This window comes from Oncorhynchus mykiss, chromosome 30 (assembly GCF_057628025.1).
Source record: "Oncorhynchus mykiss isolate SJ-2025 chromosome 30, ASM5762802v1, whole genome shotgun sequence".
In the NCBI taxonomy this organism is placed as follows: domain Eukaryota; kingdom Metazoa; phylum Chordata; class Actinopteri; order Salmoniformes; family Salmonidae; genus Oncorhynchus; species Oncorhynchus mykiss.
Window position 1 is genome coordinate 9,959,325 of NC_143051.1, and position 22,726 is coordinate 9,982,050.

The 22,726-nt window shown below is 47.5% G+C and overlaps 1 protein-coding gene across 50 annotated transcripts in view; it reads right to left on the minus strand.

Annotated features, from left to right (window-relative positions):
- LOC110489370 (CLIP-associating protein 2) overlaps positions 1-22,726 on the minus strand; it is a 113,610-nt gene that overhangs the window by 12,830 nt on the left and 78,054 nt on the right. For 4 of the 50 annotated variants that reach the window (XM_090227484.1, XM_090227483.1, XM_090227486.1 and 1 more), the window contains 12 exons: positions 17,741-17,905; positions 16,864-16,908; positions 12,978-13,085; positions 11,348-11,410; positions 10,416-10,519; positions 9,552-9,575; positions 9,274-9,429; positions 8,848-8,939; positions 8,207-8,270; positions 7,666-7,728; positions 3,587-3,750; positions 3,246-3,324 (listed from right to left, as the gene is read on the minus strand). In XM_090227484.1, the coding sequence (XP_090083610.1) occupies positions 3,246-3,324; positions 3,587-3,750; positions 7,666-7,728; positions 8,207-8,270; positions 8,848-8,939; positions 9,274-9,429; positions 9,552-9,575; positions 10,416-10,519; positions 11,348-11,410; positions 12,978-13,085; positions 16,864-16,908; positions 17,741-17,905 (1,127 nt within the window). The remainder of the gene's footprint in view (positions 1-3,245; positions 3,325-3,586; positions 3,751-7,665; positions 7,729-8,206; positions 8,271-8,847; positions 8,940-9,273; positions 9,430-9,551; positions 9,576-10,415; positions 10,520-11,347; positions 11,411-12,977; positions 13,086-16,863; positions 16,909-17,740; positions 17,906-22,726) is intronic. The other 46 variants (XM_090227489.1, XM_036971517.2, XM_090227491.1 and 43 more) reach the window with 15 other exon arrangements.

Genomic DNA, 22,726 nt, shown 5'->3' on the forward strand with positions numbered 1-22,726 from the left:
GATACAAAGTCAACAGTAGTAGTTTCAGCCAGACATCTGCAACAATGGAGGTTGCAGTAGGACGCTAATCTCCTTCACAGCTGTAGTCACGCAGCCATCATGGAGGGAGGAACCAATAGAGAAATTAAAACTTAACGAGAATAGCCGTCGTTCAGCAGTTGTCTTTTTCATTCCTTTTCATTTTCTTTCTTTCCATTTCATTAATTCTCTCCATCTGTCCCTCTCTCTCTATTCCAAACACCTCATCGACCGCCTGCTCCTCAGTGTGCGCGCCATAAAATTGCTCCCCCCTGAGCACACTGACCTGGGAAGATTGGCTCCAGGCTGAGACCTGCTCGTTCAGAGAGCAGCAAGCGTGGTGCCTTGGGGCTCTCGTGGCAGAGGGGAGAAATTTAACGTTGCGCCGCGTGACTCTCGAAGCAGGGGGAAGTAATTGAACGCTGCGCCGCCCACAACACGTTCCCCTCCTCTCCACAGGCTTAGAGAGAGAGAGGAGAGCACCGCGTCAGAGAGAGGGAGGGGGGAGGGAGATAGAGGGGGGAGGGAGATAGAGGACAGACAGACAACAGTCCGGCAGACGGCTGTTGATGGTCCAGCTTACCGTCCAGACGCTTTGTATGAAGCCGGCAATACACCCATATCCCTTGTGGACCAGTTCGTACCCAGAACATTCTCCATTCAGGCAGCAACGGTGTCAATTTCCTCCTCAACTCGATGTAATGGAGAGGAGACTGAGAAAAACTGTGAAAATATGCCTACTTTCTTTACGTTCTACCACCATGCTAGAGTGGCTAATGCCTAGGAATGCTAGTCCCGGATGTTGCATATTGCATTCAGCCAATCAGGTTGCAGCAATCTGCAATCTTACCCCTGGCTGTATGCAGGGCCTAACATCAGGAAGTAACATTAGCCACTCTAGCATGGTGGTAGAACGTAAAGAAAGTAGGCATATTTTCACAGTTTTTCTCAGTATTCTCTCCATTACATCGAGTTGAGGAGGAAATTGACACCGTTGCTGCCTGAATGGAGAATGTTCTGGGTACGAACTGGTCCACAAGGGATATGGGTGTATTGCCGGCTTCATACAAAGCGTTTGGAAGGTAAGATTGCGATGTTGACCTGGTCAATCTGCCGGCCTGTGGGTTAGAAGGGGAGGTGGAGAGGATAGAGGGAGGAGAAGATGGAGGAAGGGAAGGGGGGGATAGAGTAAGGATGGGGAGAGGATAGATAGAGGAAGGGGGGATCGAGTGAGGGGGGAATAGAGTGAGGGAGGGGAGAGTGAGGGAGGAAGGGAAGGAGGGTAGAGTAAGGGGGAAAGAGTGAAGGAGGGGAGAGGATAGATGGAGGAAGGGAAGGGGGGATAGAGTGAGGGAGGGGAGAGTGAGGGAGGAAGGGGGGATAGAGTGAGGGAAAGGATAGATGGAGGAAGGGAAGGGGGATAGAGTGAGGGAGGACGGGAAGGTGGGGGGTAGAGTGAGGGAGGAAGGGAAGGTGGGGGGTAGAGTGAGGGAGGAAGGGAAGGTGGGGGGGTAGAGTGAGGGAGTAGGGAAGGTTGGGGGGTAGAGTGAGGGAGGAAGGGAAGGTGGGGGGTAGAGTGAGGGAGTAGGAGATGGAGGAAGGGAAGGTGAGGGGGTAGAGTGAGGGAGGAAGGGAAGGTGGGGGGTAGAGTGAGGGAGGAAGGGAAGGTGGGGGGGGTAGAGTGAGGGAGGAAGGGGATCAGACTGCAAAGAGCAAAGACAGTGGTTGGCGAATTTAATTGGAGGCGTGTCAGTCGCATCCAATCAGAGTCCAGGGACAGGGTGGGAAGAACCAGCGTTTAACAACCGTGAGGTCAGAACAGTGTTACCGTGGTCACTGAGACAGTATGAGGTCAGAACAGTGTTACCATGGTCACTGAGACAGTATGAGGTCAGAACAGTGTTACCGTGGTCACTGAGACAGTATGAGGTCAGAACAGTGTTACCGTGGTCACTGAGACAGTATGAGGTCAGAACAGTGTTACCGTGGTCACTGAGACAGTATGAGGTCAGAACAGTGTTACCGTGGTCACTGAGACAGTATGAGGTCAGAACAGTGTTACCGTGGTCACTGAGACAGTATGAGGTCAGAACAGTGTTACCGTGGTCACTGAGACAGTATGAGGTCAGAACAGTGTTACCGTGGTCACTGAGACAGTATGAGGTCAGAACAGTGTTACCGTGGTCACTGAGACAGTATGAGGTCAGAACAGTGTTACCATGGTCACTGAGACAGTATGAGGTCAGAACAGTGTTACCGTGGTCACTGAGACAGTATGAGGTCAGAACAGTGTTACCATGGTCACTGAGACAGTATGAGGTCAGAACAGTGTTACCGTGGTCACTGAGACAGTATGAGGTTAGAACAGTGTTACCATGGTCACTGAGACAGTATGAGGTCAGAACAGTGTTACCATGGTCACTGAGACAGTATGAGGTCAGAACAGTGTTACCATGGTCACTGAGACAGTATGAGGTCAGAACAGTGTTACCGTGGTCACTGAGACAGTATGAGGTCAGAACAGTGTTACCATGGTCACTGAGACAGTATGAGGTCAGAACAGTGTTACCGTGGTCACTGAGACAGTATGAGGTCAGAACAGTGTTACCATGGTCACTGAGACAGTATGAGGTCAGAACAGTGTTACCATGGTCACTGAGACAGTATGAGGTTAGAACAGTGTTACCGTGGTCACTGAGACAGTATGAGGTCAGAACAGTGTTACCGTGGTCACTGAGACAGTATGAGGTCAGAACAGTGTTACCATGGTCACTGAGACAGTATGAAGTCAGAACAGTAGGAGTCTTGTGACCGAAAGGCTGTCCCCGCCTTTCAACCCTCCCTATATCTCTCTCTCCCTCCATCTTCTCTCACTGTTTCATCTCACTCTTCATATGTAAAGGACATACACATAAAACAACCCCCCTACACACACATAAAACAACCCCCCCTACACACACACACACACACATAAAAAATCCCCCCCCCCCCTACACACACACACACACACATAAAACAACCCCCCCCTCTCCTACACACACATAAAACAACCCCCCCTACACACACACACACACATAAAAAATCCCCCCCCCCCCTACACACACACACACATAAAACAACCCCCCCCTCTCCTACACACACACACGTAAAACAACCCCCCCCCCCCACCCTCCCTTACACACATAAAACAACCCCCCCCCCCCCTACACACACACACAGCTGTGTACCTTGAGGTTTGGTGTCTGAGTCTGGTCCACAGTGAACCTCATGAGGATGGTGAACTGGAGGTCATTGGGGAAAGACTCTCTGTATGGGAGACACACACCGTATAGATACACACACGTTAAGTTACACACACACACGTCGAAACACACTTTACACACACACCATAGATACACATGTCGAAACACACTTTACACACACACCGTATAGATACACACATGTTAAGGTACACACACACACACACACACACGTTAAACACACTTTACACACACACCATGTAGATACACACATGTTAAGTTACACACACACACGTCGAAACACACTTTACACACACACCGAGACTGACCGTGTGATGTCCAGTGCTCTCTGGACCTTGGCCTGGACAGACCCCAGCAGGTCAGCTCCCATCTTCTTCAGCAGCTGGGTGAGCAGGACGAACAGCCAGTCCTGCAGGTCTTCTCTGTGCACCAGGACAAAGTCCACTAGGGTCTCCAAGAACATACTGAACACCTTGGGAGAGACAGGGGTCACGGGGTTACACACAGGAACAAACAGACCCCTGTACTACTAGGCTGAGGGGAGCTCAGAGTCCCATGCATCAGACAACTACGCTCACTTATCAACCGATCAATCACTCCAATCAGCGTGCAACAAGCTGAATTTACGTTTACCAATACACAAATCAATATTCAGAAATTCACTAAACACACATGCTGATTGGCTGACGCCTGCAGAACAGCACCAATCACAGGAGGGTGCGATGATGTCATAGTGATGTCACATCTGTGAGGGGTGACATCACCGGGGTCGGTTAGTGAGTGAGTCTGGTTGCCTTGGAAACCATTCAATTAGCCACCCAGTCATATTACCATTCGGCAGATTAATCAATCAATTCGAGATTAGTTGCCAATCAAATTACCAGGTTAGTGTCACAACCACAAACGTTAATAAAACGTTAATTGAACGTAAAATAAACGTTGTCCAGACTTACTCTCTACACAGAGAGTTCCAGAGGAGTGGCATGGAGGAGAGAGAAACATACAGTTAGCATCCTGGGAAAAACACACACACACTCTCTCTCATCACATGCGCACACACATATGAGTGCAGTGTACACACACCACCTCCTGACTCGGACTGATGTCAGAGTACCTGTGAACTGAAACGGGTGGTATTGTGACATCACTACAGACGAGGGCTGAAACAGGTGGTACTGTGAAGTCATATCAGACTAGGACTGAAACAGGTGGTATTGTGACGTCACTACAGACGGACTGAAATGGGTGGTACTGTGACATCACTACAGACAAGGACTGAAACAGGTGGAACTGTGATGTCAATCAATGACTGAAACAGGTGGAACTGTGATGTCAATCAATGACTGAAACAGGTGGTATTGTGACGTCATATCAGACTAGGACTGAAACAGGTGGTATTGTGATGTCATATCAGACTAGGACTGAAACAGGTGGTATTGTGACGTCATAGACTAGGACTGAAACAGGTGGTATTGTGACGTCATAGACTAGGACTGAAACAGGTGGTATTGTGACGTCATATCAGACTAGGACTGAAACAGGTGGTATTGTGACGTCATATCAGACTAGGACTGAAACAGGTGGAACTGTGACGCCATATCAGACTAGGACTGAAACAGGTGGTACTGTGACGTCACTACAGACGGACTGAAATGGGTGGTACTGTGACATCACTACAGACAAGGACTGAAACAGGTGGAACTGTGATGTCAATCAATGACTGAAACAGGTGGTATTGTGATGTCATATCAGACTAGGACTGAAACAGGTGGAACTGTGAAGTCATATCAGACGAGGACTGAAACAGGTGGAACTGTGACGTCAATCAAGGACTGAAACAGGTGGTACTGTGACATCACTACAGACAAGGACTGAAACAGGTGGAACTGTGATGTCAATCAATGACTGAAACAGGTGGTATTGTGATGTCATATCAAGGACTGAAACAGGTTGTATTGTGACGTCATATCAGACTAGGACTGAAACAGGTGGTATTGTGACGTCAGACAAGGACTGAAACAGGTGGTATTGTGAAGTCATATCAGACTAGGACTGAAACAGGTGGTACTGTGACGTCATAGACTAGGAATGAAACAGGTGGTATTGTGACGTCAGACAAGGACTGAAACAGGTGGTATTGTGAAGTCATATTAGACGAGGACTGAAACAGGTGGTATTGTGACGTCATAGACTAGGACTGAAACAGGTGGAACTGTGACGTCATATCAGACTAGGACTGAAACAGGTGGAACTGTGGCGTCATATCAGACTAGGACTGAAACAGGTGGTATTGTGACGTCATATCAGACTAGGACTGAAACAGGTGGTATTGTGACGTCATATCAGACTAGGACTGAAACAGGTGGTATTGTGACGTCATATCAGACTAGGACTGAAACAGGTGGTATTGTGACGTCATATCAGACTAGGACTGAAACAGGTGGTATTGTGACGTCATATCAGACTAGGACTGAAACAGGTGGTATTGTGACGTCATATCAGACTAGGACTGAAACAGGTGGTACTGTGAAGTCATATCAGACTAGGACTGAAACAGGTGGTATTGTGACGTCATATCAGACTAGGACTGAAACAGGTGGTATTGTGACGTCATATCAGACTAGGACTGAAACAGGTGGAACTGACGTCATATCAGACGAGGACTGAAACAGGTGGTACTGTGACGTCACTACAGACGGACTGAAACAGGTGGTATTGTGACGTCATATCAGACTAGGACTGAAACAGGTGGTACTGTGACATATCAGACTAGGACTGAAACAGGTGGTATTGTGATGTCATATCAGACTAGGACTGAAACAGGTGGTATTGTGACGTCATATCAGACTAGGACTGAAACAGGTGGTACTGTGAAGTCATATCAGACTAGGACTGAAACAGGTGGTATTGTGACGTCATATCAGACTAGGACTGAAACAGGTGGAACTGTGACGTCATATCAGACTAGGACTGAAACAGGTGGAACTGTGACGTCATATCAGACTAGGACTGAAACAGGTGGTATTGTGACGTCATATCAGACTAGGACTGAAACAGGTGGTACTGTGAAGTCATATCAGACTAGGACTGAAACAGGTGGTATTGTGACGTCACTACAGACTAGGGCTGAAACAGGTGGAACTGTGACGTCATATCAGACTAGGACTGAAACAGGTGGTATTGTGACGTCATATCAGACTAGGACTGAAACAGGTGGTATTGTGACGTCATATCAGACTAGGACTTAAACAGGTGGTATTGTGACGTCATATCAGACTAGGACTGAAACAGGTGGTATTGTGACGTCATAGACTAGGACTGAAACAGGTGGTATAGTGACGTCATATCAGACTAGGACTGAAACAGGTGGTATTGTGACGTCATATCAGACTAGGACTGAAACAGGTGGTACTGTGAAGTCATATCAGACTAGGACTGAAACAGGTGGTATTGTGACGTCATATCAGACTAGGACTGAAACAGGTGGAACTGTGACGTCATATCAGACTAGGACTGAAACAGGTGGAACTGTGACGTCATATCAGACTAGGACTGAAACAGGTGGTATTGTGACGTCATATCAGACTAGGACTGAAACAGGTGGTACTGTGAAGTCATATCAGACTAGGACTGAAACAGGTGGTATTGTGACGTCACTACAGACTAGGACTGAAACAGGTGGTATTGTGACGTCACTACAGACTAGGGCTGAAACAGGTGGAACTGTGACGTCATATCAGACTAGGACTGAAACAGGTGGTATTGTGACGTCATATCAGACTAGGACTGAAACAGGTGGTATTGTGACGTCATATCAGACTAGGACTTAAACAGGTGGTATTGTGACGTCATATCAGACTAGGACTGAAACAGGTGGTATTGTGACGTCATAGACTAGGACTGAAACAGGTGGTATTGTGACGTCATATCAGACTAGGACTGAAACAGGTGGTATTGTGACGTCATATCAGACTAGGACTGAAACAGGTGGTACTGTGACGTCATAGACTAGGACTGAAACAGGTGGTATTGTGACGTCATATCAGACTAGGACTGAAACAGGTGGTATTAAGACGTCATATCAGACTAGGACTGAAACAGGTGGTATTGTGACATCATAGACTAGGACTGAAACAGGTGGTATTGTGACGTCATAGACTAGGACTGAAACAGGTGGTATTGTGACATATCAGGACTACAGCCCTCTTATCAGAACCTCCTGATTCTTATAGAAGTCTCTATACACACCAGAGAGAGAGGGAGACAGGACAAAAAGTCATAGGGAGGGAGAAGACAGAGAAAAGAGAATAAAGAGAGGAGAGAGAGAAAAGTGGGAGACAAGAGGGAGAGAGAGAGAGAGAGAGAGGTTTGTGACGTTGAGGTGTACCTTGAAGGAGGCTGAGCTTATACCGGATTCTGCCGTTCCATAGACCTTAGATCCGGATTCTCGCTGAAAGTCACAACCACTATCAGACGAGGTGGAGGAGTTGGGGGCAGCAGGGGAACACTAGCTGTGGGGGGGGAGCACTCTAAACCACGGCAGGAGGGAAGGGGGAGTGCCGTTAGAGGGGGGTGGAGCGAACCGTAGTGGGCGGGGTTAGTCAGAAAGAAAGGGAGGCGTGGGCTGCGAATGTGACAGAAGTGCGTGTGCGGTCGGTGTAGTCCTATATAGATCACGCAGGGAGGAAGAGGGGAGGAGTTGCCATGAGCGAGTTTTGCACAACCAGCGGATAGGCTGAAGAACAGTGAGAGAGAGCAATCCCATTGGCTAGCGGAGTGAGGTCACACGCAGACTCCGGAGTGGCATGCCGTTAGAAATCAGTCAGATACCGCTGCTCACAGCACATGCTGTGTGTGTGTGTGTGTGTGTGTGTGTGTGTGTGTAAGGTGTGTGTGTGTGTGTGTGGTAGCTGTGCATGCATCCATACCTTACTGTGGGGGTCTGCAAACATCCTGGTGAAAATCTCACACAACCTCTTCAGCTCCACACGACTGTAGAGACACACACACACACACACACACACACACACACACACACACACACAGGTGAATATAGCTGTGGTAGCATGTATTGCATCGGATAAACTTTTTCTCTCGACTGCATTGTGATAGGCTGCCAGGTGAAACCCTGCTTTGTGATAGGCTGCCAGGTGAAACCCTGCTTTGTGATAGGCTGCCAGGTGAAACCCTGCTTTGTGATAGGCTGCCAGGTGAAACCCTGCTTTGTGATAGGCTGCCAGGTGAAACCCTGCATTGTGATAGGCTGCCAGGTGAAACCCTGCTTTGTGATAGGCTGCCAGGTGAAACCCTGCTTTGTGATAGGCTGCCAGGTGAAACCCTGCTTTGTGATAGGCTGCCAGGTGAAACCCTGCTTTGTGATAGGCCGCCAGGTGAAACCCTGCTTTGTGATAGGCTGCCAGGTGAAACCCTGCTTTGTGATAGGCTGCCAGGTGAAACCCTGCTTTGTGATAGGCTGCCAGGTGAAACCCTGCTTTGTGATAGGCCGCCAGGTGAAACCCTGCGTTGTGATAGGCTGACCGGGTGAAACCCTGCGTTGTTATAGGCTGACCTGAGGGTGCGTTGATTCTTCAGTAGAGCCTGTAGACCCAGAAGCCCCTCCTTCCTCTCCGACCAGTTGGCACTGGCACAGCGGTTCAACACCTGGGTCACAAAGGGTTAAAGGACCGATGACAATAACCTAAATAAATAAATGACTCCATCTTCAGCCAGGAATCCACACGAAGCAAAGGGGGTTTTATCTGAACAAAACGTGCTCAAAATGATTGGAATAAGGGAATGTTATTTGCATATTGTGACGGCCCTGAAATTTTCTGAACCGTCTGAACCCTCCCAAACCAACAGGAGAAACCAATGTTTTTCTCTGGTAGGCACAACCTACCTGGCCACCCCTATAAATAATAACCTCAAGTCAAAACCGTTACAATATGGTGCCAATAAATCACCGATTTAATTCCAAACGGTTTGTGTTTCTGACCTCGGCCACGTCTTCAGTCTGTCTCATGTACGTAGGGATGACTCCTCCGTTCCTGGAGCTGTAGGAGCGGTCTGAGCAGGCGCTGGACGCGTCACTGTTAGCATCATCATCCGAATACATCCCATAGTTCTCATAGCGCCGCCGCGCTGGCTTCTTCTACAGGGGGGGAGGGGGGAGTGAGAAACATACTTGACCTTTTTGTAACACGTACACATACAACATTACACAGAAATGTGCAGACAGACAAGACACCAACACACGTAGTTAGAGAAGCTGACCTTGGATGTTATGTCTCCCAACAGCTGTCAGCGTTAAACAGAGGAAACATGGGTTAGTCACCACGACAGAGGGACCGGGGGTTAGTCCCCACGACAGAGGGACCGGGGGTTAGTCCCCACGACAGAGGGACCGGGGGTTAGTCACCAGTCCCCACGACAGAGGAACCGGGGGTTAGTCCCCACGACAGAGGGACCGGGGGTTAGTCCCCACGACAGAGGGACCGGGGGTTAGTCCCCACGACAGAGGAACTGGGGGTTAGTCCCCACGACAGAGGAACCGGGGGTTAGTCCCCACGACAGAGGAACCGGGGGTTAGTCCCCACGACAGAGGAACCGGGGGTTAGTCCCCACGACAGAGGAACCGGGGGTTAGTCCCCACGACAGAGGAACCGGGGGTTAGTCCCCACGACAGAGGAACCGGGGGTTAGTCCCCACGACAGAGGAACCGGGGGTTAGTCCCCACGACAGAGGAACCGGGGGTTAGTCCCCACGACAGAGGAACCGGGGGTTAGTCCCCACGACAGAGGAACCGGGGGTTAGTCCCCACGACAGAGGAACCAGGGTTAGTCCCCACGACAGAGGAACCGGGGGTTAGTCCAAACGACAGAGGAACCAGGGATTAGTCCCCACGACAGTACAGTGGTATTCAGACCTTTTCAACAGGGACCCCATGTTTTCCACCATAGCCCAAATCTAACGACAGAACCTTCAAATCTGTACATTTCCATTTTTACATCAACAAATAACCTCCAATTCATTACATTTTCATCTAGGTTATTAAAATGTAAATAACCTCACTAGGGGTCGCGACCCCGGCTTTGAATACCACCTTGAGTTAGTGTGTGTGTGTGTGTGTGTGTGTACCAGGGCGTCAGCGAGGGCCTCCTCTATATCAGATCCAGTGAGGACTCTCATGGTGCTGACTGACGATGACAGATGACTGGATTGACTGATACTGTACCCTGCCCCTGGAGGGAGGAGAGAGACGCACGTTATAGATGCAGTCAAACACACAATCCCTTCCAACGTCATCCAACAACCTTCTTCCTACCCGTACCACCTCTTACCGCGTCCCTCTTTCACTCCCTCACCCCATCAACCTCTTCCCTCCCTCACCCATTCTCTTCCACCTCCTCATCCACCCCCCTGACCTCACCCACCCCCCACCAACCTCTTCCCTCCCTCACCCATTCTCTCCCACCTCCTCATCCACCCCCTAACCTCACCCACCAACCTCTTCCCTCCCTCCCTCACCCATTCTCTCCTACCTCATCCACCCCCTAACCTCATCCACCCCCACCAACCTCTTCCCTCCCTCCCTCACCAACCTCTTCCCTCCCTCCCTCACCCATTCTCAGCCACCAGATCAGACCTCCCTGCAACCTGCCCGATCACAAACTCCCCCCCCCCCCCCCCAGCTAGATGGTATGGTGAATAAATAACCAAATGAACCTAGACCCCAAGAGCTGTGAACTTCCATGCAAAGCATGATGGGAGTAAACAAGCAAACAAACAAACATACATGGAGGACACTGTGCGGGGGGGGGCATGTCCGTGTCGATGGGAGGCGGGGATAAAAATCAGGAAAATCGATGAGCGAGGGAAGACACAGCTACAAATGCATCGTCGGAATGGAGACAAAATGGCAACTGAACGGGGTGGCGGAAGCTTGAGGTCCAGGAAGAGGCGATGAAGGAGAACAAAGAAAAATAACGAGAAGATCTAGAGAACGGAAAAGAGAAGGGAATCAAGAAGATGGAGAGAGAGAGAGAGAGAGAGAGGTACTCGTTGTTCACCTGCGGCCCCTAAAGCGTCGGCGGTGTGGAGAGCTCCGGTGGAGCGAGAGTAGTGGCGCGATGCTGCAACCATCAACGACACACGCACACACGTCGAAACACACACACACGTCGAAACACAGACACACGTAGAAACACATACACACGTAGAAACACCCCGCCCCCCACCCACCGTTAAAACATACACTACGTGTGAGAGAAAGTGAGACCCAGAACCATGCAGCAACTCTGTGTGTGTGTGTGTGTGAGGTTAGTAGCCCTCTAAGAGTTCTACTTCCCTACAGCGGCTGACAGTATTCCATCAGCTGGCCCAGGTTGTCTAAACGGCTGGGCATAATCTACCTTAGAGTTGAGGCATGCTCCCTGCACTGCTGGTCTGGGTATGCAATCTACAGTGTAATAACGACCTCCAAAGCCTCTACAGTGTAATAACGACCTCCAAAGCCTCTACCTCTACAGTCTAATATCGACCTCCAAAGCCTCTACCTCTACAGTCTAATATCGACCTCCAAAGCCTCTACAGTCTAATATCGACCTCCAAAGCCTCTACAGTCTAATATCGACCTCCAAAGCCTCTACAGTCTAATATCGACCTCCAAAGCCTCTACAGTCTAATATCGACCTCCAAAGCCTCTACAGTCTAATATCGACCTCCAAAGCCTCTACAGTCTAATATCGACCTCCAAAGCCTCTACAGTCTAATATCGACCTCCAAAGCCTCTACAGTCTAATATCGACCTCCAAAGCCTCTACAGTCTAATATCGACCTCCAAAGCCTCTACAGTCTAATATCGACCTCCAAAGCCTCTACAGTCTAATATCGACCTCCAAAGCCTCTACAGTCTAATATCGACCTCCAAAGCCTCTACAGTCTAATATCGACCTCCAAAGCCTCTACAGTCTAATATCGACCTCCAAAGCCTCTACAGTCTAATATTGACCTCCAAAGCCTCTACAGTCTAATATCGACCTCCAAAACCTCTACGTCTAGTCTAATAACGACCTCCAAAGCCTCCACAGTGTAATAATGACCTCCAAAGCCTCTACAGTCTAATATCGACCTCCAAAATCTCTACGTCTAGTCTAATAACGACCTCCAAAGCCTCCACAGTGTAATAACGACATCCAAAGCCTCCACAGTGTAATAATGACCTCCAAAGCCTCCACAGTGTAATAACGACCTCCAAAGCCTCCACAGTGTAATAACAACCTCCAAAGCCTCTACAGTGTAATAACGACCTTCAAAGCCTCTACAGTCTAATATCGATCTCCAAAGCCTCTGCCTCCACAGTCTAATAACGACCTCCAAAGCCTCCACAGTCTAATAACGACCGCCAAAGCCTAGCATGTGTTGACGTTGGATCAAATGTATGCAAGGTGGTCAGTTTTGTTGTTCCATAATGATGGTTTTGTTCGTGTGTTAAAACATGGTGTCAATGATGTGTGTGTGTGTGTGTGTGTGTGTGTGTGTTTGTGACTACATGGTGTTGATGATGTGTGTGTGTGTGTGTGTGTGTGTTTGTGTGTGTGACTACATGGTGTCGATGATGTGTGTGTGTGTGTGTGTGTGTGTGTGTGTGTGTGTGTGTGTGTGTGACTACATGGTGTCGATGATGTGTGTGTTACTCACCCAGAGGTGTAAAGGAACGCACAGGGCTGGTGTCTCTGCTGCTCTCTCTGCTGGCCTCCCTACTGCAGCCCTGACTCATACTGGGCCGAGGAATACGACTGCCCCGAGCTGCAGTACCATGATAATATACCGGGCGGGGGGGAGACAAGAGGGTAAGGGAAGCAGAAAGAGAGACAGAGAGGACAAAGGAGAAAAGGAAAGAGCGAGAGAGAGTGGGGAGGAGAGAGAGACCGATAGAGTGACACTGATAGACAGGACTGAATAAGTGCACAGCTCTTCCGGCTCGATGGGTGAGTCTCAATAATGTACAGGGTGTTACAGAGAAAGCCACAGACTGTTGAGACACAGCCCTAGAGAGCGCAGGACTGCTGGGCTCTGAAATGACATGTTTCACCCTAGGCTTGGGCGGTATACCGGATAGTTTTTCGTCAAAAACTATTTATTTGATGTTTTTATTTCATTTTTTCATACATTTGAGTATTCGTAGCTACTTTAAAGTAAATACCTGCAGTCAACTTGTACAATATGTTATTATTGTTATTATTGTTTGTTTACAATCACACAACGAGAGATCGGAGCCTTGTGAGTCACTTCCTGTTAGGCAGCATGCGCCAGGGTGATCTAGTTACAGTATAGAAATCACAACTAAAATGTTAGCCAGCTAGATATCTTATAGATATTCAGTCAACTGTCTACAATGAGCTAAATGCTCTGCAGTTGTGCAACGGATTTGCTAATTTAGTAGCTAGTTAGCTTCTTGCTAAATCAAGCTTCTCTTGGTAACAGCAGAGAATCAACAGCCTTGCTGTTTAATATTTGTTATGTGCAGCAAACTGTGAGTAGCATTTTTTTTGTTACTTGTATAACTTTATGAGCTGGGATGTCTGTTCTGCAAATAGTTTATGCCAGAGACTGCGTAAGATGTTCGCAATGTGCTCGTTAGCATTTGCTATGTGATTTTACAAGTACTTGTTAGCATTCTTAACCTTTCGGTTTACAGAGGCTCAGTCAGTGGGGTTTGAAAATAGAGCTTCGTGTCCATTGCCGGTATGAAATCTGGATACTGCCCAAGCCTACTGCTTGTTTTACACACACACACACACACACACACACACACACACACACACACACACACACACGAGGAGGAAATGAGAAGCAGATGAAGGAGGGGGGTGAGGGGGGAGGATCCGTTTTTATCCAATAAGCATCATGCTCATCCTGACTGTTCATTGGCCAGAGCCAGGACACCCATGCACCAATCAGAGTTAACCACAGCCTAAGGAAGCGTAATGGGGAACCCATGAAGCTTCACCGATCCTATGACGCGTCATTCACATCTGCGGCCAATTGGTTAGTGGCAAAATGCAAACTCTCACCACGATTACCATGGCAACCATTCGCCATGACACACAGCCATGAGTTCAGAGGTTAGAGGAGGATTCTGGTATTTTGAGTCGGTGAGCAACAGCCTGACATAAAGGTATGAGAGAGATGGAGGGGGATGGAGAGAGTGAGATGAATGTTGGCGAGAGAGGTGGAGGGACGGACAGATGTATTTTGAGAGACATGAAGATGGAGGATGTAGAGAGACATGAAGATGGAGGGGTGGAGGATGTATATAGAGAGACATGAAGATGGAGGATGTATATAGAGAGACATGAAGATGGAGGGGTGGAGGATGTACAGTGGGGCAAAAAAGTATTTAGTCAGCCACCAATTGTGCAAGTTCCCTCCATCTATATACATCCCTCCACCTCTCCATCTATATACATCCCTCCACCTCTCCATCTATATACATCCCTCCACCTCTCCATCTATATACATCCCTCCATCTATATATATCCCTCCATCTATATACATCCCTCCATCTATATACATCCCTCCACCCCTCCATCTATATACATCCCTCCATCTATATACATCCCTCCATCTATATACATCCCTCCATCTATATACATCCCTCCACCCCTCCATCTATATACATCCCTCCATCTATATACATCCCTCCATCTATATACATCCCTCCATCTATATACATCCCTCATCTATATACACCCCTCCATCTATATACATCCCTCCACCTCTCCATCTATATACATCCCTCCATCTATATACATCCCTCCATCTATATACATCCCTCCATCTATATACATCCCTCCATCTATATACATCCCTCCATCTATATACATCCCTCCATCTATATACATCCCTCCATCCCTCATCTATATACATCCCTCATCTATATACATCCCTCCACCCCTCCATCTATATACATCCCTCCACCTCTCCATCTATATACATTCCTCCATCTATATACATCCCTCCATCTATATACATCCCTCCATCTATATACATCCCTCCATCTATATACATCCCTCATCTATATACATCCCTTATCTATATACATCCCTCATCTATATACATCCCTCATCTATATACATCCCTCATCTATATACATCCCTCATCTATATACATCCCTCCATCTATATACATCCCTCCACCTCTCCATCTATATACATCCCTCCATCTATATACATCCCTCCACCTCTCCATCTATATCCATCCCTCCAGTCACAATGTATTGAGAAACTTTTGTTATTGACCAAATACTTATTTTCCACCATAATTTGCAAATTAATTAATTACAAATCCTACAATGTAATTTTCTGGATATTTTTTCCCCTCATTTTGTCTGTCATAGTTGAAGTGTACATATGATGAAAATTACAGGTCTCATCTTTTTAAGTGGGAGAACTTGCACAATTGGTGGCTGACTAAATGTATATAGATGGAGGGATGTATATAGATGGAGAGGTGGAGGGATGTATATAGATGGAGGGGTGGAGGGATGTATATAGATGGAGGGATGTATATAGATGAGGGATGTATATAGATGGAGGGATGTATATAGATGGAGGGGTGGAGGATGTATATAGATGGAGGGATGTATATAGATGGAGGGATGTATATAGATGGAGGGATATATATAGATGGAGGGATGTATATAGATGGAGGGATGTATATAGATGAGGGATGTATATAGATGGAGGGATGTATATAGATGGAGGGATGTATATAGATGGAGGGATGTATATAGATGGAGGGATGTATATAGATGAGGGATGTATATAGATGGAGGGGTGGAAGCGTGTATATAGATGGAGGGGTGTATATAGATGGAGGGATGTATATAGATGAGGGATGTATATAGATGAGGGATGTATATAGATGAGGGATGTATATAGATGAGGGATGTATATAGATGAGGGATGTATATAGATGGAGGGGTGGAAGCGTGTATATAGATGGAGGGATGTATATAGATGAGGGATGTATATAGATGAGGGATGTATATAGATGAGGGATGTATATAGATGGAGGGATGTATATAGATGGAGGGATGTATATAGATGGAGGGATGGAGGGATGTATATAGATGGAGGGATGGAGGATGTATATAGAGATACATGAAGATGAGAGGTGGAGGGATGTATATAGAGAGACATGAAGATAAGGGGTGGAGGGATGTATATAGATGGAGAGGTGGAGGGATGTATATAGATGAGGGGTGGAGGGATGTATATAGATGGAGGGATGTATATAGATGAGGGGTGGAGGGATGTATATAGATGGAGGGATGTATATAGATGGAGGGATGGAGGATGTATATAGATGGAGAGGTGGAGGGATGTATATAGATGAGGGGTGGAGGGATGTATATAGATGAGGGGTGGAGGGATGTATATAGATGGAGGGATGGAGGATGTATATAGAGAGACATGAAGATGAAAGGTGGAGGGATGTATATAGAGAGACATGAAGATGAGGGGTGGAGGGATGCAGGCAGAGGTGGAGTTGTTAGAGGGATGAGTCGGAGAGTTCTTACCTCCTCTGCTCGTTGCTTTGTAGATGGAACTAACACTGGAGGGAGCTAGAGATGACGGAGAAAGGAGAGGAGAAAGAGGGAGGAAAGGAAGGAGAGGAGAAAGACAGGGAGGAAAGGAAGGAGAGGAGAAAGACAGGGAGGAAAGGAAGAAAGGAAGGAGAGGAGAAAGAGGGAGGAAAGGAAGAAAGGAAGGAAGAGAAAGAGGGAGGAAAGGAAGAAAGGAAGGAAGGAGATGAGAAAGGAGAGGAGAAGGAAGAAAGAGAGAGGAAAGGAAGGAGATGAGAAAGACAGGAAGGAGAGGAGAAAGACAGGAAGGAGAGGAGAAAGACAGGAAGGAGAGGAGAAAGACAGGAAGGAGAGGAGAAAGACAGGAAGGAGAGGAGAAAGACAGGAAGGAGAGGAGAAAGGAGAGGAAGGAGAGGAGAAAGACAGAGGGAGTAAAATAGAGTTCAGCATTAAAAGAGTTCCTGCTTTCAAAGTTGTTGGGAGAAACTAATGGACTGATCTGTGACATCATCACAAACCATGCGGTGATAAGGGAAGCATGCGATTGGTGGGGATTGATCAAGTTGTCATGACAACGATAAAAGGTAGGAGGCCAGAGTGAGATGCACACAGAAACGCAGTGTGTGTGAGAGAGAGAGAGAGAGCTGTCAATCTCTTGGCGTTAGCCAATCAGGCGTGAGCAGGAACAAACAGAAGCAGGACAATGGGGGAGGGGATGATTTTATTGGTTTAGAAATAACAAAGATAAAAATGAACACATCCTGTGGAATAAGGAAGCGGTGGCGGCTTGGGGACCGGCTTGGGGACCGGCTTGGGGACCGGCTTGGGGACAGGCTTGGGGACAGGCTTGGGGTGTGTGAGCTCTACTCACCGACAGACAGGCGTGTAGGGGAGGAGTCTCGTGAGCAGCCCTGGCTGCGGGGGATGCGGCTACGTCTCCCTCCGGCACCAGCTAGGACCCTCTGGGCTCCAGAACCCAGCGTACTCAGAGCGGTGCTGGTCAGGACGCGACCCGGGGAACCACTCCGACTGCCGGCTAGAGAGAGACAGGGAGGGAGAATTACAAACACAGAACACACACTGGTCATGAGACCCTGTTGTCTACGGCACAACAACATCCCCTAGCACCATCACCATGTCGGCATCAGATCTGGGTTCAATTTAATACATACGTCAAACACTTAGAAGTACGAGGTGCGCTTGACTTAGCTTGGGAGCTTTTACCTTTTGGAAATATTATTCCCAAGTGTAACTAAAGTCTTTGACAGTATTTGAGTGTATTATTGACCCAGGTCTGGTTAGCAGATCAGAAGGGACTAGATGTGTGTAGGAACATGGTGAATGGACTCCATGGAACTTTAGCCATTTTGATTCCAGGGTTAGGAGTTGTTTTCAGCCAGACTCAGAGGACCAGCTTTGGCGGCCATCTTGGGACCGTCATCATTTCGGTGGGTCGTTTGCTAATTCCCAAATGATGACATGGAGTACAATATACCACGGCCCATAATGCTTTGTGACTGACACAGATCTACACATGCTTGAGTTTTGTGATGTCCTAACTAGAGGTCGACCGATTAATCGGAATGGCCGATTTCAAGTTTTCATAACAATCGGAAATCGGTCATTTTGGACGCCAATGTTGTTGTTTTTTACACCTTTATTTAACCTTTATTTAACCTTTATTTAACCTTTATTTAACGAGGCAAGTCTGTTAAGAACACATTCTTATGGTCTAACTGCCTTGTACAGGGGCAGAATGACAGATTTGTACCTTGTCAGCTCGGGGGATTCAATCTTGCAACCTTACGGTTAACTAGTCCAACGCTCTAACCACCTGATTACGTTGCACTCCACGAGGAGCCTGCCTGTTACGCAAATGCAGTAAGAAGCCAAGGTAAGTTGCTAGCTAGCATTAAACTTATCTTATAAAAATCAATCAATCATAATCACTAGTTAACTACACATGGTTGATGATATTACTAGTTTATCTAGCGTGTCCTGAGTTGCAATATTAACCAGGTGAAATTGTGTCACTTCTCTTGCGTTCATTGCACGCAGAGTCAGTGTATATGCAACAATTTGGGCTGCCTGGCTTGTTGTGAACTAATTTGCCAGAATTTTACGTAATTATGGCATAATATTGAAGGTTGTACAATGTAACAGGAATATTTAGACTGATGGATGCCACCCGTTAGATAAAATACCGAGCGATTCCGTATTTCACTGAAATAATAAACGTTTTGTTTTCGAGATGATATGGTCAAATCCGGAAACTAATGACCTAAGGCTCGTATTTCTGTGTGTTATGTTATAATTAAGTCTATGATTTGATAGAGTAGTCTGACTGAGCGATGGTAGGCAGCAGCAGGCTCGTAAGCATTCAATCAAACAGCACTTTAGTGCGTTTGCCAGCAGCTCTTCGCTGTGCTTCAAGCATTGCGCTGTTTATGACTTCAAGCCTATCAACTCCCGAGATGAGGCTGGTGTAACCGAAGTGAAATGGCTAGCTAGTTAGCGCGCGCTAATAGCGTTTCAAATGTCACTCGGTCTGAGCCTTCTAGTAGTTGTTCCCCTTGCTCTGCATGGGTAACGCTGCTTTGGTGGTGGCTGTTGTCGTTGTGTTCCTGGTTCGAGCCCAGGAACTAGCGAGGAGAGGGACGGAAGCTATACTGTTACACTGACAATACTAAAGTGCCTATAAGAACATCCAATAGTCAAAGGTTAATGAAATACAAATGGTATAGAGGGAAATAGTCCTATAATTCCTATAATAACTACAACCTAAAACTTCTTACCTGGGAATATTGAAGACTCGTGTTAAAAGGAACCACCAGCTTTCATATGTTCTCATGTTCTGAACAAGGAACTGAAACGTTAGCTTTCTTACATGGCACATATTGCACTTTTACTTTCTTCTCCAACACTTTGTTTTTGCATTAATTTAAACCAAATTGAACATGTTTCCTGATTTACTTGAGACTAAATTGATTTTATTGATGTATTATATTAAGTTAAAATAAGTGTTCATTCAGTATTGTTGTAATTGTCATTATTACAAAAAAACATTTAATTACAAAATTGGCCGATTAAATCGGTATCGGCTTGTTTTGGTCCCCCAATAATCGGTATCGGCGTTGAAAAATCATAATCGGCCGACCTCTAGTCCTACCTCAAAGACAGACGAGAACAGGTGTGAAAGTCAAATGTATGGAAAGAGCGGGTCATGTGACCCGAGTGAGAAAAACCTCTTCACTACACAACTGAAACATATCAAATTAATCTATTTCACAACACCACACACGCAGAATACACAGACCCTACTAGAATACACAGACTATACCAGAATACACAGACGACTATACCAGAATACACAGACTATACCAGAATACACAGACCCTACTAGAATACACAGACTATACCAGAATACACAGACCCTACTAGAATACACAGACCATACTAACTAGAATACACAGACCCTACTATAATACACAGACCCTACTAGAATACACAGACCCTACTAGAATACACAGACCATACTAACTAGAATACACAGACCCTACTAGAATACACAGACTATACCAGAATACACAGACGACTATACCAGAATACACAGACCATACTAACTAGAATACACAGAATACACAGACCCTACTCGAATACACAGAATACACAGACCCTACTAACTAGAATACACAGACCCTACTAACTAGAATACACAGACCCTACTAACTAGAATACACAGACCCTACTAACTAGAATACACAGACCCTACTAACTAGAATACACAGACCCTACTAACTAGAATACACAGACCCTACTAACTAGAATACACAGACCCTACTAACTAGAATACACAGACTCTACTAACTAGAATACACAGACTCTACTAACTAGAATACACAGACCCTACTAGAATACACAGACCATACTAGAATACACAGACCCTACTAGAATACACAGCTCCCTCCTAACAGGTAGACACAGGCCCCAGCTCCCTCCTAACAGGTAGACACAGGCCCCAGCTCCCTCCTAACAGGTAGACACAGGCCCCAGCTCCCTCCTAACAGGTAGACACAGGCCCCAGCTCCCTCCTAACAGGTAGACACAGGCCCCAGCTCAGAGAGTAAGGAGTCATAAGAAGGCAGACAGCCATGTTTTAGTTTGAACTAAAAGTCCCAGCATGCTTCAGCCAGAGAGGGGGTGGAGCTTTAGGTGACCAGCTTGGGTGAGGAGGGAGGAGGGTGAGAGGGGAGGGTGAGAACAGATGGAAGGGTGAGAGAGGGGGTTAAGGGGGGGAAGGTGAGAACAGATGAAGGGGAAGAGAGGGGGTGAGGAGGGTGAGAACAAATGAAGGGGGAGGGGGGAGAACAGGTGAAGGGTGAGAGAGGGGGTGAGGGGGGAGGAGGGGGAGAACAGGTGAAGGGTGAGAGGGAGTGAGGGGGGAGAACAGATGAAGGGTGAGAGAGGGAGTGAGGGGGGAGATCAGGTGAAGGGTGAGAGGGAGTGAGGGGGGAGAACAGATGAAGGGTGAGAGAGGGGGTGAGGGGGGAGGAGGGGGAGAACAGGTGATGGGTGAGAGAGGGGGTGAGGGGGGAGGAGTGGGAGAACAGGTGAAGGGTGAGAGAGGGGATGAGGGGGAGAACAGGTGATGGGTGAGAGAGGGGGTGAGGGTGGAGGAGGGCGAGAACAGGTGAAGGTGAGAGGGGGGGTGAGGGTAACAGGTAGTAGACGTTAGATTCTTACCACCAACGATGGTAGCAGACTGAGATCCTGCACCAATGAGGAGGAGGAATTGGAAATAGGGGGGAGGAGCCGTAAGACCATTGGTTGGGAAGGGAGCAGAGGCGGGGACAGGAAGTTAAAAAAGATGGGTTACGGGTGTTAGAGCACAAAGCACCATGGGCTTTAGAACACAGAGAGCATCATGGGAGCATTCCGAGCGATCCTAGACGAGAGAATGAGAGCGACAATGAACACGATTCAAACACGTAAATAAATGTATCAATTAAATATTGAATAAACTGAAGGCTGACACACACGGAACCAGCTGTGATGCTCGATGGAGGAACGGTAGAGCATTGCATGATGGGTAGCCGGTGTGTGACGCAGCAGTATCGCTGACGAAGCAAAGCAGCTTCACAATGGAAGAAATAAAAACACCTCAAAGTAAAAATGATATAAATCACACACAGCCAAAACCTGCCACGGCACAGCTCTCTAGCACAAAGATATCTCCACATCATTCTTCATTTTCTCAATGTTAATCTCTTGTTCCTAGAATCTCTTATTTTTTTCCTGTCAGGGGTAGTCCACACACTGCTTCTTGAGAGTGATGCATCATCTACTCTACTTACCGAGTGAGTGAGTTAGCTAGCACCTCCCGGTGCAGAGTGAGTTAACTAGCACCTCCCGGTGCAGAATGAGTTAGCTAGCATCTCCCGGTGCAGAGTGAGTTAGCTAGCTCCTGCCGGTGCAGAGTGAGTTCGTTAGCTCCTGCCGGTGCAGAGTGAGTTCGCTAGCTCGCTCCTCCCGGTGCAGAGTGAGTTCGCTAGCTCGCTCCTCCCGGTGCAGATTGACTTCGCTCGCTAGCTCGCTCCTCCCGGTGCAGATTGAGTTCGCTAGCTAGCTCCTCCCGGTGCAGAGTTAGCCAGCTCCTCCCGGTGCAGAGTTAGCCAGCTCCTCCCGGTGCAGAGTTAGCCAGCTCCTCCCGGTGCAGTTTGTTCGTTAGCTCGCTCCTCCCGGTGCAGAGTTTGTTCGTTAGCTCGCTCCTCCCGGTGCAGAGTTTGTTCGTTAGCTCGCTCCTCCCGGTGCAGAGTTTGTTCGTTAGCTCGCTTCTCCCGGTGCAGAGTGAGTTCGC